At 38.9% G+C, this 13,621-nt stretch overlaps 1 protein-coding gene across 1 annotated transcript in view; it reads left to right on the top strand.

The window, feature by feature from the left end:
• Window positions 1–10,370, top strand: part of PAFAH1B1 (platelet activating factor acetylhydrolase 1b regulatory subunit 1) — a 67,825-nt gene extending 57,455 nt beyond the window's left edge. Inside the window, exons 7-11 of the mRNA XM_054575893.1 lie at window positions 244–346; window positions 1,057–1,285; window positions 2,839–2,940; window positions 5,365–5,521; window positions 6,453–10,370. Of these exons, the coding sequence (XP_054431868.1) occupies window positions 244–346; window positions 1,057–1,285; window positions 2,839–2,940; window positions 5,365–5,521; window positions 6,453–6,526 (665 nt within the window). The 3' untranslated portion in view covers window positions 6,527–10,370. The remainder of the gene's footprint in view (window positions 1–243; window positions 347–1,056; window positions 1,286–2,838; window positions 2,941–5,364; window positions 5,522–6,452) is intronic.
• Window positions 10,371–13,621: the final 3,251 nt, after the last annotated feature.

Raw genomic sequence — 13,621 nt, 5'->3', positions numbered from 1 at the left:
GCAGTTTAATCATAAGTTGAGTTGACTGCTTATTTTGTTCTGGATTATTTTATTGTCATTAGTTCCTTAACTTTTGGGTGTAAATACAAGTTGTTTTTTTTTTAATGAAATTTATATAAAGCCCAGTATATTTAAAGTTGCTGAGTGTTTTTTGAAATTCCATGGTGAAATCTAATGGTAAACTGAGGTTTAACTTCTTTCGGTGGTACATCACTTAATATGTTGCCATGTTATGTGTTTTAGGCCATGACCACAATGTTTCTTCAGTAGCCATCATGCCCAATGGAGATCATATAGTGTCTGCTTCAAGGGATAAAACTATAAAAATGTGGGAAGTGCAAACTGGGTAAGTAGATTTAGTTAAATATCTGCTAAAGAGATTAAACAAAATGGTGTTTAGAATGTTCTGGCAATTTTGGCTTTCGCCCGTAATGATCACCATGACACTTTAAAAGTAAGTTTTGATCTCTAAATGTATCCCCAAAAAGAACAGAGAAATTACAAAAGGAACTCATGTCTTTGGGAGCCATTTTCTATGTAATGGCTTATTTTCTCTGTGGTCTTCTTTTAGGTGATCTCTCTTTGGGTTGAAATAAAACGTAAATAACATTTGTGCAGGTATGCCCCTATTAGGTTTCATTTGGTTGTGCTTAGAATTACACGATTGTTAAAATAGAACCATAACCGACTGGTTTTACCCAGATTAGTAGAGCATGCCTTTTCCCCACTGTGGCTAGAAATATTTTTGTTAGGTTTATTGTGTGTTTAGTTTTGAAAAGATAATTTCTCTATATATTTTACTTTCCATATTTTGTTGATTTGGTTAGCTCCTTAATGATACTCCCATCAGCTTATTTTAACTGATGTTTGACTCTCCAGCCCGTCCCCATCTTTTATTAACCAGGAATGTACATTTATTCTGTTGACTCGCATACAGTTTCACTAACTTGTTGCCATTCTCTTTATTCCAGTACACATAGCAAGTTTTGTATTGCTTCTGGGACATGTTCCCAATGGATTACCATTCACAGTGTAAATTATTGCTTATTTTGACAGCTACTGTGTGAAGACATTCACAGGACACAGAGAATGGGTACGTATGGTGCGGCCAAATCAGGACGGCACTCTGATAGCCAGCTGTTCCAATGACCAGACTGTTCGCGTATGGGTCGTAGCAACAAAAGAATGCAAGGCTGAGCTTCGAGAACATGAGCATGTGGTAGAATGCATTTCCTGGGCTCCAGAAAGCTCATATTCTTCCATCTCTGAAGCAACAGGATCTGAGGTATTGTGATTCTGTGTCATTTCATGATTTTATTGCAGATATCTCAGAATTTCTGATTCTCAAATTCAGAGCCATTAGTGCATTTGAAAGTCTGTATTCCAACATTCTGAATCTTGACATTCTTTACTCTTTTCAACTTGCAATTGTGTTTATATTTTTTAACCAGTGATGATGATTATTTCTCTCAGCTGGCCTGTGATGGTGGTGAGGGCTCTCCTAAAGAGTAAAGTGATCATTCGAATTTATCAGAAATACCATTGTTTTAAGAGAAGATGATACCAGTGCAAAACAAAACTTATGGGAGAAGTTAAAGTTACCTTTTAGAAAAATCACCTTTTATTTTTTAAAGATTTTATTTTTAGACAGAGGGGGAGGGAGGGAGAAAGAGGGAGCGAAACATCAGTGTGTGGTCGCCTTTCACATGCCCCCCGCTGGGGACCTTCAGTATGAGGATATATTAATTCTGAACGCAACCCAGGCATGTGCCCTGGCTGGGAACTGAACTGGTGACTGTTGGGTTCACAGGCAGGCACTCAGTCCACTGAGCCACATGAGCCAGGACGAAAAATCACCTTCTTTAATGAACATGATTATTTTATTTATAAAATAATTTTTGGTGGAATGCAGTTTACTATTTAAATATTTGCTTTAAATGAAGAATAATATTTCATATGGAGACCTCTGATACCTTTGATCATTAGAAGCACAAAGTCTTGAGTTTTGTTATATTTCTTCATTATTCTTGTGTTCTTCATGACTTTATTCTTTATGATTAGTACTTTAAAAGTAAATTATAGAGTATCTCTGGGAATAAGTTGTGAGCCCAAAATAACCACGTTTTTTATAGAGATTTTTCTGTTGATTTTTTAAGATTACATTTTAACAAACAAAGAAGGAGAATCTCCTCCAAACCATGGCCCCTGCGTCCCCACACTCCTCTGCGTGCCCCCTCCCATTTTTTTAAAGGAACTTTCTATTGTAATCTGTTTTCGCAGGCTGGTTGCATTTTCAAATTCTCTTTACTGCCCTCTAGTGGTGGTTACTTACCATATGTCAGAAATTTGAAGACTGAATTAAATAGTTTTTAAATACTTCTTGATTACAGACTCTTGAGCAGTAAGTTTATCGTCTTGGTATTGTAGAAACGAAGGGGAGATTTTGTGTTTCTGTAGTATCTGGGTCCTTCCTGTGTAGCCTGTGTATGTTAAAAGACTTGTCCATTTTAATACAGTAAAACAAGATGAGTAAGTCCTGGAGATGTAATATACAGTGTACTGGAAATTTGCTAAGGAGCTTGTTCTTAAGTGTCCTCATCACCAAAAAAGAGGGAAGTTATATGAGGAGACAGATATGTTAATTAGCTAGATTGTGGTGATCATTTTACAATGTATACATATTTCAAAACATCAAGTTGTGTGCTTAAATAGATATAATTTTTATTTGTCAAAAAATTGCGTTTTTATAAAATTAGAAATATGGATCACTGGTAGAAGTCATTTAAAGTTCTTACATAACTTCTTGCTTGGGAAACTTAATTTTTATGTTTTCTGTAGACTAAAAAAAGTGGCAAGCCTGGGCCGTTCTTGCTGTCTGGATCCAGAGACAAGACTATTAAGATGTGGGACGTCAGTACTGGCATGTGCCTTATGACTCTTGTAAGTTTGGATAGTATTACTGCTGCTTTTTTACCTTTACTGTGTGTATACTTTCTTGGGTTTGATGCCTTGTATTATCTATTTAAGTTCTTCCAGGATTTAAAATAATTTCTTTATAAAGATATGTTTTCTTAGACTTTTATCATTCCCTTGTTTTGGTGACATGAAGGTTATTGCTAATCAATGTCATGTTAAATAAAGGATCTACAAAGACAGTCAGTGCTCAGAAGGAGATCCTAGTTCACTGTCTCTTTAAAAGTAATATATCTCCTATGAAGAAATTTGTATAGACTCATTTATTTTTGAAGCTGTTTGCTTCTCTATTTCACTATATTTCATTGTGAAATAGAATCCTTTATTTATTACCTGAATCCTTTAACTATTACCTATTTTTTCACATGTTACAGTTTATTTGGTTTATTTTACTATTCTGAAATTAATGGTGCTGGCTTTATGACTTGGAAATGCTTATTTCATTTTAGGATCACCTTGATTTCAGTATGAGGATATATTAATTCTGAACATTGTTGTTTGCCTAAGAGATTTCTAAGGGAATCTGTGGACATGAATCTAATAGCAGTTTTTAAAATGCGGCATCCATGTTTGTTAATAGAGATTCCTTAGGTGCTAGCTATATTTTGAAGTGATTATCTCTCTGTAGAATATGATAGACACATAGAGGTATCATCAAAAATTGATTAGAAAATTAAACTCTCTAGTAGTAGTCTGAACCAAATTCGGATGTATACTGTATTGCTGTTATGATAGTTCACATTTAAAATCAGAAAGCATATGCTCTCCTCTTCTGTAATAACACAGGTCACCATCAATTTCTGATAGGAAGTTTCCAATAGGAAGTTTCTGACTCCTATTTTTCAGTTGAAGAAAGATGGGGAGGGGGTGCTTTTTTTCCTGCTTTATTTTGATGTGGCCATACAACACGTGACTTGACAATTTTTTTAAGATTTTATTTATTTATTTTTAGAGAGAGGGGAAGGGAGGGAGAAAGAGGGAAAGGAACATCGATGTGCCAGAGAAACATTGATCAGTTGCCTCTCACACACCCCCAACGCATGTGCCCTCACTGGGAATCAATCAGGCCACCTCTCCGTTTGCAGTACGATGCCCATCCCATTGAGCCACACCAGTGAGGACTGACTTGACATTTGTTGAGGCTTCTACATCTAGTGATTGGTGACTTTTATAAGTAACTATAATAGAACAAAGTTTTGTAAGGGCAAGGGCAGGATAAGGCAAAAGATATGTTACTTGGTTGTCTTTTTTTTTTTTTTTTTTTTTTAATCTGCACTATGCAGTACTGTAGATACTAGCCACATGCAGCTATGGAACTCTTGAAATGTGGCTAGTGAGTCTGAAACATTGAATTATTGATTGTATTTAATTTTAGTTAGTTTTTATTTAAATAGCGATGTGTGATGGTGACCCATTATACCGTGCAGTGCTAAACCTGTTTTTTATGTTACTGTGTAGGTGAATATAATAGGTCTATTATTTTTCTATAAAAATGTATTACTGTACATACTGCTTAGAAGCACACTTTTAATTTAGAGGTATATGACACTTGCTCATGTTGTTAGATACACTCTACATTGATTACATGCAGTGTTTTCTCTCTTTTTTTAAAGATTTTATTTATTTTTAGAGGGGAAAGGAGGGAGAAAAAGAAACATCCATATGTAGTTGCCTCACGCACGCCCCCTACTGGGGACCTGGCTCACAATCCAGGCATGTGTCCTCACTAGAAATTGAACCGGTGACCTTTGGATTCACAGGCTGGTACTCAGTCCACGGAGCCACACCAGCCAGGACTGATTACATGCAGTGTTCTGATGAACATTTTTGTTTACTAAATCTCTGGGCATGTTCTTAATTGTTTCTTAGGCTAAATTGTAAGAAATGAAAATGCTGGGACGGGATAGATGGATGAATAGATATTCAGTGAATACTTGTATGTCCTTTACCTAGAATCCTTAGTTGTTAACATGTTCGTGTGTGTGTATGTGTTTATGTATATTTTGCTGAAGAGTTTGAGTTACTTGTAGACATGACAACATGTATCTCTGAAGATCATGGGTATCCTACCATTAACCAGAATAAAATTATCACACGCAAGAAATTAACGTTAATATACTACATAATTTCTCCAATTATTCCAGTAGTGTTCTGCATAACTTTATTTTGCCTCTATCCAGGAGTCAGTCAAGCATCATTCACTGAATTTTCTTGTTAGTTTTCAGTTTTCTTTAATCTGGAATTCCTTAGACTATTTTTTCCATTTTTCTTCTTTGGCAGTGTTTTGGTGCGTACAGTTTCAGTGTGCTTTGAGTTATGACTTAATGTTTTATAGATACTATTTAAATAGTTTTATCTTTTCACTAAGTCACATACCTTTTTGTTTTTAAGGTGGGTCATGATAACTGGGTACGTGGAGTTCTGTTCCATTCTGGGGGGAAGTTTATTTTGAGTTGTGCTGATGACAAGACCCTACGTGTATGGGATTATAAGAACAAGCGATGCATGAAGACCCTCAATGCGCATGAACACTTTGTTACCTCCTTGGGTATGTATTAGTTACAAGGCTTCTGAGCAGTTAGATTTTTGGAGTGCCAGATGTAACAAGTTTTATGTAACCATGTGGACTTTTACAGGTAAGAAATGATGGTGACTTTTAGGGCAGAATAGAAAAGACAGATTAAAAAGTTTGTTCATTCTTATTGTTTTAAATTCTCCTTTCCTTAACTCCCTCTCACCATTATCAGCCTTGTAATAAAAAAGCTATTTTCTCCACTGCACAACTTTGGTTTTGGAAAATAGAATTATGAAGAGGATGCTTACTGATGACTCTAATGAATACTCTTTCTTCCCCTATTAGTTTGTAAGTTTCTCAGAAGAAATCTTACTCAACATTTTCCCTCTGGCAGGTACATGCGATCATGTACTAGAAACTCAGGGAATTCTGTTTAAGTTTCATAAGCGTCTGTACTGTCATCTGGACCTGAATGTAGAACTGAAGATAGTGAATACAGTAAGATATAATACACTAGGGAATGATGGGTCTAATTATGAAGGTAAAGCCTCAGCAGAATAGGACTAATGCCCACCTCTTAGATGGTTACAAGGATTTAGCATGAGTATAAAACATTAGTATTTAGCTTGGAACATAGCAAGTGTTCAGTAAATGGATACATCGAGACCACTATCGTCGTTAGATTTGAGTGTTTATTCAGCCTCATTTGGGATGGAGGTAGCGGAGGTAGGGGTGGTTTTGTTTTGTTTTGTTTTGTTTTGTTTCTGAGGTGTTAATACAGAACTTAATCAGTAAGTCTCAGTTTCCCTAACATAGGTGGTTAGCCTGATACCTTGTCGGGGCGGATATGTGGGTATGTGTAGGGGGAAAATGGGTATTCCTTTTTCTTGCCCTTGTTTTGTGACATTTAAAATTGTATGCAGCTCAACCTGATTTTAAAATAAGTCTTTTCTTTCTCTTTCAGATTTCCACAAGACGGCACCATATGTGGTCACTGGCAGTGTAGACCAAACAGTAAAGGTGTGGGAGTGCCGTTGATTGGGTCTCACTTGGCCCCTCCTCCCTCTTTTCCTCTGGATGCACTCTGATGATACCGTGGTTACCCTATTGAGCTCTGTTTAAATAAATATTGTCCTTTCATGTAAATTATTCTGGATGTAGATTGAGCTTATTAAATGTTACACACAAAGTATTCATGCATGGTGAATCCAAATTGTATACTGTAAATTTACATACGTTGTCTAGAAGTACCATAGGGTTTAAAAACCTGGGCTGGCATTGGTCACACCAGGCCTAAGAAGGCAGAAATTGAATAAATTGAACTAGGGCACTAAACTGAAAAATTGACAGTGTCATTTTATGTTGGATTATTAATTCCTGTTTTTCTTTCTGCTCTCTGTTGGTGCCTGATTTGATGGCCTCATTTGGGGGAAAGTGGTGGTTATTAGGGCTCTTTTCTGAAATGTGTATCTATGTAACATCACTTAAGTGTGCTTAATAAATCTTCAAGAATGTTAGATAATAAGGCTACAATTCAAAATCTCTGAACCATCTATGTAATTATTGAGGATTACACATTGGAATTTTTGTCATGACACATTTGCCAAATCAATAGGATACATTTGTTTTGGCAGCCTTAGGCTAGTGGTATATTTATATAAGAAAATGACTGTAAATCTCAAGAAAAATCTCAATGGCTAATAGCAAATCATTTATTTCATTTGGGTTTTAACGCTTTTTAAGCAGTTTAAAAAAAAACACTGTAATACTGTAAGCTTCTATTTTCCACATTAGACACACTTCTAGTTGTATTCTCCATACTGTATAGTGATGTGACTTCCAAATTACAAGTAGAATTTAATCTTCCCATTGAGTGTGTCATGATACAAATCACTATTTGTTTTTGATGTTTTTTAGAGATGTGCAATGTGCATTACATAATGACAGAAATACTGAAAAGCTTATGTATGCTCATTTTAAGGGAGTGGGAGAAATACAGCAGTTTGTTTTTCTACATGAATCTGGTACCAATTTGAACTGTTTAACTTACAAGTTATAAAAAGACAGGGTTTAATGGAGTGTGCATAAAAATGTACTGTTTTCCACCTTTTGTTTATATATAAATGTTTAAAAGTATATGGACTTATCTATTAAGTGGATAAGTCTGTATATGTATATCACGCACATACAACCTCCATGTCCTTGGGTCCTGGGTTTTAGAGGACGTGCTAAAACATACAAGTAGAATAAATCTTGCTGTGGAATACCATGCTTTAGAATAAACCCTTTTTGATCCTAACACTTCTGAAAACTTGGTGTGAGTCTGTGGGAATTTTTCCCACTTAAAGGAAAAATCATATCCGTTATCTGTCCCCACCCCCAATCTGGCTGTTCAGCATTTTACACATCCCTGATGTACTATATATTGTGATCCAAAGTTACTACAAGTCAATTTAAGAGAATATTTGCCTATGACTTTGGAAACAATATTCCATTACAGATTATTAATAAATAATTCCATTGTTCAGCTAACCAACAGGGTTTTCCTTTTTTAGGTCATTTGAAAAGTTAATGAAATAACAAAGACAGTTTAACAAAGAATTTTATTCTGAATTTCATTTTATTCATTTGTGTAATACGTGATTTTTTTAAATGTTCCTTTTAGTATTTAATGGAAATTTGGTTTCTGAAAAAGACAAAGGGTTAGAGTTAATGTCCTGTAGCTACACAGAGAATAGCCCATGTATTTACTAGAAGCAGCTCTATGTCTAGCTTGTGTCTTTTGTTCGTTTGCTTGTTTGTTTTTAATTCCTGAGAACCGTCTCTGGAAGGAAAGGTGTTTTGAAAACTAATGGCTATTTTTGAGGACAAAAATTATACTTTAAGCTAATTGCTTAAATACAGTAGAATAACTTTTCAGGACAATACTGCCTCACAACCCTGCTCACATTGAGAAGCCTTTTCTGCTTCCCCTTAGCTGTTCTGACTGGATTTTTCTACAAAAGCTATGGAAAATATCTTTGTTCTTGTTTGCTGCTATTTCCTGTACTGTTTTAAGAAATATACATAGAAATGGTGCATCTTAACATTTGTTTGTACATGTATAAATGTCTTGTATTTTAATTAATGTTTAGCATGTAGCAACACAAATTGTTTAAGGGTAAGCCACAACATCTAGAAATCATAGATATGAACAACAAAAGGAAAAAATGGTACCGATTTAGGAAGAAACAAAGCTGCTGTCCGCTGGGTTTTTTAGCTGCAGCATACAGTGACTTTTGTTGACAAAGAAGGAAAAACGTTCTTACTCTGTAAACACAGTTATCCTTACTTGGGAGATTGCCACAGCCTGCTGCTTAGTTGAGTTACCAGACATCCTCCATTTAAGAAGCAGCGAACATTGAATCTCAGGGATGGTCCTCAACTGGATCCAAATGTAAGGAGCCCTGTTTGAATAATGAAGGGGGGGGGAGTGGTCCATCCACAATCCAGAATCAGATTTTCAAAGGTTTCCTGCACTGTTGTTTGAAATTGCCCTGTTGATGCCCTTTCTCCTGTTTCCTCTGTTTTCTCTGTCTGCCGTCTAACCCTGTGCCTTGCCTGGGATAAGTACAATGATGAGGTTACTGGTTTGGATTGTAAGTAGAGGAATTTATTAATTGGTTTAGAGGTTCACTGCTGCTTTGTCACTTTCTCAAATCAGATTGGCCATTTATTTAAGAAATAAAATGCTGGTAGAATTGCATCCTCAGATGATTATTGACTTTTTGTGTGTGTGAAAGACATTCCAGTGCCACCCTAATATAATGTGCCCAAGAAGTCCTAGCTGCACTCTTGAAAGTGCAAGCCACGGAAACTGTGGTTTAGACATCGCGTGGAGAATAGTTGCTTTTTAACATGGCATCTTGCACTTTAGGAGACTAAGACCGTCCAGTTTTGTCCATGTGTGGTGTGACCAATGGTGTGCCCCGAGCAGTGCTCTAAAATCACTAGTGTTAGCAAGTCTGGGCTATGGGGCGCTCGCTGTAGTCTTCGGAAGCTTTGGCTCTAGATCACCAAGCCCAGTCTCCTTACTGTCAGTGCCCTGCTCTCCTGTTTGCCTCTTTCTGTTTCTGTGTGAACTTCCAGGTGATATCACTCATTAAATAGTTTTTTGTAAATTTATTTAAAGAAAAACTATTTAAAAGTAAAGGATATTTCGTTTTGTTGACAGTGGTGGCTTGATAATCCTTAAGCAACTGACGTTAAAATTGTTGGATTGAAGGACAAGGCACTTAAAATGGTTACTCTTTCTGTCCAGCTGTATATAAGTCCAATGTGTTAATCTAGATGATGCAAAGAAGAATCTCCTGGTAGAGAAACGACATGTACAACATTGGTGGAAAAGGTTTTTTGTTTTTTGGGGTTTTTTTTCCAGTGGGGTGGGGGGCGGGCAAGCTGGATTTACAAGTCACGACTGGACTGAACTGGCCTTTTTATCTTTCCACTATATCATGTAAGTAGCTGCTTTCTTGTCCTGCCTATCCTTCAGGCATCCCTAAAGCTCACTCTGAAGATGACAGAGACAAACACAACTCTTCGGAGTTAGACGTTGATTCTGACACTGACATGAAGGCAAGCGTTGATTCCATATGAACATTGCAGAGGTGGTGATTGGAGAAAACAGTTCCCCAGATTGTAAGAGTTAACTGAAGATATTGACACAATTTTAAAAAAATCAGTAAAGGAATGTATATAATATTGCTCTTGTGTTTTACAGTAAGATTTGTTGCTCAGACTGTGTAAAACAAAATTTATTCATGTTTTCTGCATATTAAAAAATCTTATTGTACCAATTGGTAAACTATTAAATGCCTATAAAACTAGACGTGATTTATTTTTTTCCCCTCCTTGTGCACAGATGTAAAACCTTTTGAGTCCTAATAGGAAATGGGACTGTGTTAAGCACCAGTCTTAGAGTAAGATGCAAATTGGTGGCAGGGCAGCAGGGCCTTGATGGAAGGCTTGCTTTTCCTTGAAGTGTCACCTCTGCCTTGGCTGTCTGCTTCCTTTTCCCTATTTGGGAGCTGCAGACTGTTTTCCAAGAACCCTCCCTACCATCCAGCAGTCCCTTCGACAGTCTCTACAGCCGAGGCCAGAGTGCTGAAGCCTGGGATGACCTATTACAGCCCCTCTTTAAAAGACAGCCCTCTTGTGGTGGTCAGGGCCCAGGGTAGGGGTTTTTAAAATTTTGGTTGGAACGTCCCAGGAGCGTTGACCCTTGCCCCGGAAACCCTCAGCTTTCTGTTCTTCAGATGGGTTGGATGTCCTACCTCTCATCCCCTGAGTATAGCTCAGCTAGCACCCAAGAAGTCTCCAGCCAAATAACTGTCGTGTAAAGGACACGTTGAATGGTGTGGCTCTTAGAAGCCCGTCCAGCCGCCTACTGGGAATAGCCTCTCCCCCAAAGTGGGAAGCTGGGTCAAGAGTAGCAAAGTAATTTGCTCAAGGTTAGTTTCCTGGGGCTTTTTTGCAGCTTTTCCGTTTCTGTGCAGGGCTTCTCTTTTCCCTAGACTGAAATCCAGGTGTGGAGTTCTAGCCTTATGATCACTATCTTGAAATGGGTTAGCTGTTCAAAACCTGTGGAGTAACTCACTGGTTCACACACACCAAGTTTGCTTCCAATATTCATGGTTGTCTCTCTCCCTGGTGGAGAACAAGGGATGGGAATGTGAAACGGTGGGGAAATGATGTTGCAACCTTGTGCATCCCCCATGTGACAGCTCTGTCCTTGTTTAGTCTTGGGTGAAACTTGACTTTCATACAATTTTCAACTGCTGGCATACCTGAGTCCTCTAACAAAATGGTTTTCAAAGTGTGATCCCCAGGCCGGCAGCGTTATTAACTGGGGAACTTGTTAGAAATGCAGGTTCGTGGCTTCCATCTCAGACCTGCTGTATCCAAGTAAATCAATTTTCACAAGCTCCCAGGCAACTGATGGCAGGCTCGAGTTTAAAAACCACTTGTTTAGCTTACTCAGCTAAACTTACTGAGATTTGGACAAAAATCAGTGGTCCCTGGGCTTTGAACTCACATCTCCCTTTTTCACCATCACTATTGACAAGTGGAGCTTGTTCCCTTTGTGAATATTTACATGGTTGTCATTCCCATTTGGTCACCAGCCCGCTTTGAAAGTGGAGGTGGAGGGAAATTACCTGGCATTTGAATGCCTGTTAGGTGGCAACACCTCATTCTCAATGTACATTCTTACATACTTCCTGCTGGCAGATGGCGCATGATTAGCTATCAGCTAATTATCTTAGCTATTTTATTAGCTATCAGCTAATAATTATTCATCTTATTAGCTATTTTAAGTGTTAAAAAGACCTGACATCTTTTAAGCAGTTTCTAAACTAGTAATGCAGGAAAGGCCCTCATTCCACCCCTGAGCACCTATTACATTACACCCCACTGTGGGATGGCCAAGAATGGGGTGGAGGCTGGGAATGGGTAAGACTTAGGTTGCCCACACATTCAGTTTAAAGCTCCTCGATCATTCTACATGAGATGACTACTCTCAGGTTGTGTCTTGAATGGCCTGCATCTCTCTCTAATGGATAGATCTGTCAACTTAATGGGAGCATTTCACTTTCCACTGAGCAGAATCACCTGTGCCCTCCGTAGGTGTCCCGATTCTGCATGGCTTATTTCATCTGGTAGTTTAAGACTGTTAGGGGTGAGGAAATACCTTATTCTCAGCTTCAGGATATCTAAGAATTCCTCAATGAGGTCTTAACAGTTCTCAATACTTGTATTTAACAATGACAGTTGGAGGGGCAGGAGTGCAGACAAATGATACCTTAATAGTTTAATTTGGTTATAATCTTTAAAAACTTTTAAGTTATAAAATATGTATGTAAAAAGAAATCCAAACAGAAGACAATTCAGAGTGGAAAGTGAAAGACCAGCGTGGGGACATGGAGCCGTGGTGAGTGTGGCTCACACCACGCAAGATTTAGTTGCAGTCCACACAGACGATGGCCTGACACTTGGCCAGTTCTCCCACTAACCCATCCTGTGGATAGCACCACTCACCTTTTACTTTCCTTTTTCAAACTGTGTCAAAGTTTATTTAGAAAGTTTCGGAGGTAGTGGAAGTGAGCCAGATGAGCTGCGTAGGCTCAGGAAGCAAGTTACAGAAGCAAAAGGGCCCTTGCGGCGTAGGGGAGGTCAAGGCAAAGGGACGCACCTGGGGGCAAGTGGAGCACGGGAAAGGTGAGGCGCGCTCCCCTGGACAGCGCCTCCGCTCACTGGTTTTTAAAAACTAAAATCTGTCAACTAAGAATAAGGAAGGACATAGGGTTGATTTTACACTTAGAGCCTCATTTCCTTGGTAAAACAGCCCCTTGTCATTTGGGTTGTCAAGGTATCTGACACCACTAATATGCTTAAGGGGTCAACCATGAAAAAATGGGCCTTACCAGGTGACTGGAGGGCACAATAGCAATTAAACCTGATCCATTCTCGCCTTCCATTGGCTTTACAAGATGCCCCCCATTAAGTGCTGTGAAATACGTGACCAGTGTTCATAGGAGAAAGGCCATAGGAGGGCACGTTGAAAACCATGAGACTGTAACGTCAATCGGTGGCTGGGGGGGTGGGGGGGGGCGGGGAGGATGGGGAGCATGTGTCAAGGTAACCAGGGCATCAGCTGAAAGAAAACCTCAAGTTGACTCAGGACAACTAGGACTAGGGTTAGAATTTTTCTATTAGAATGTCAAAGACACAACTCTCCAAGTACTCAAAAGGGAGTTCCAGTGTGCATGTCTAAGGGCTGCACGCTCAGGAGGGGGATGGTCAAGCAGCAGCCACGAGCCGGGACCTCTCTAACCCCTTCCACTTCTCAGGCCCTGCCACTCAAGCCAGCCTCGGTGGGCTCTCCTCCCCCGATCCCACTAGGTCACCAGTGCCTTAGCAAGACACTTCAGACAGCCCTCTGTCCTCCATTCCTGACCTTCTAGGAGCACTACCTAACCCTTCCAACTCACACTGAGGGACAAGGGCAGATGCCCAGAATTCGGCGTTCAGTGACCTACCAGAGCCAGCAAGCCCAGGGCCAGCGCCCCACCCTGCAGCAGCCTTCCCTCTAGCCTG

This window comes from Pteronotus mesoamericanus, unplaced genomic scaffold (assembly GCF_021234165.1).
Source record: "Pteronotus mesoamericanus isolate MK-2021 breed Mesoamerican mustached bat unplaced genomic scaffold, CSHL_Meso_final contig_317, whole genome shotgun sequence".
Lineage (NCBI taxonomy): Eukaryota > Metazoa > Chordata > Mammalia > Chiroptera > Mormoopidae > Pteronotus > Pteronotus mesoamericanus.
This window is presented reverse-complemented; position numbering and strand designations above follow the sequence as displayed.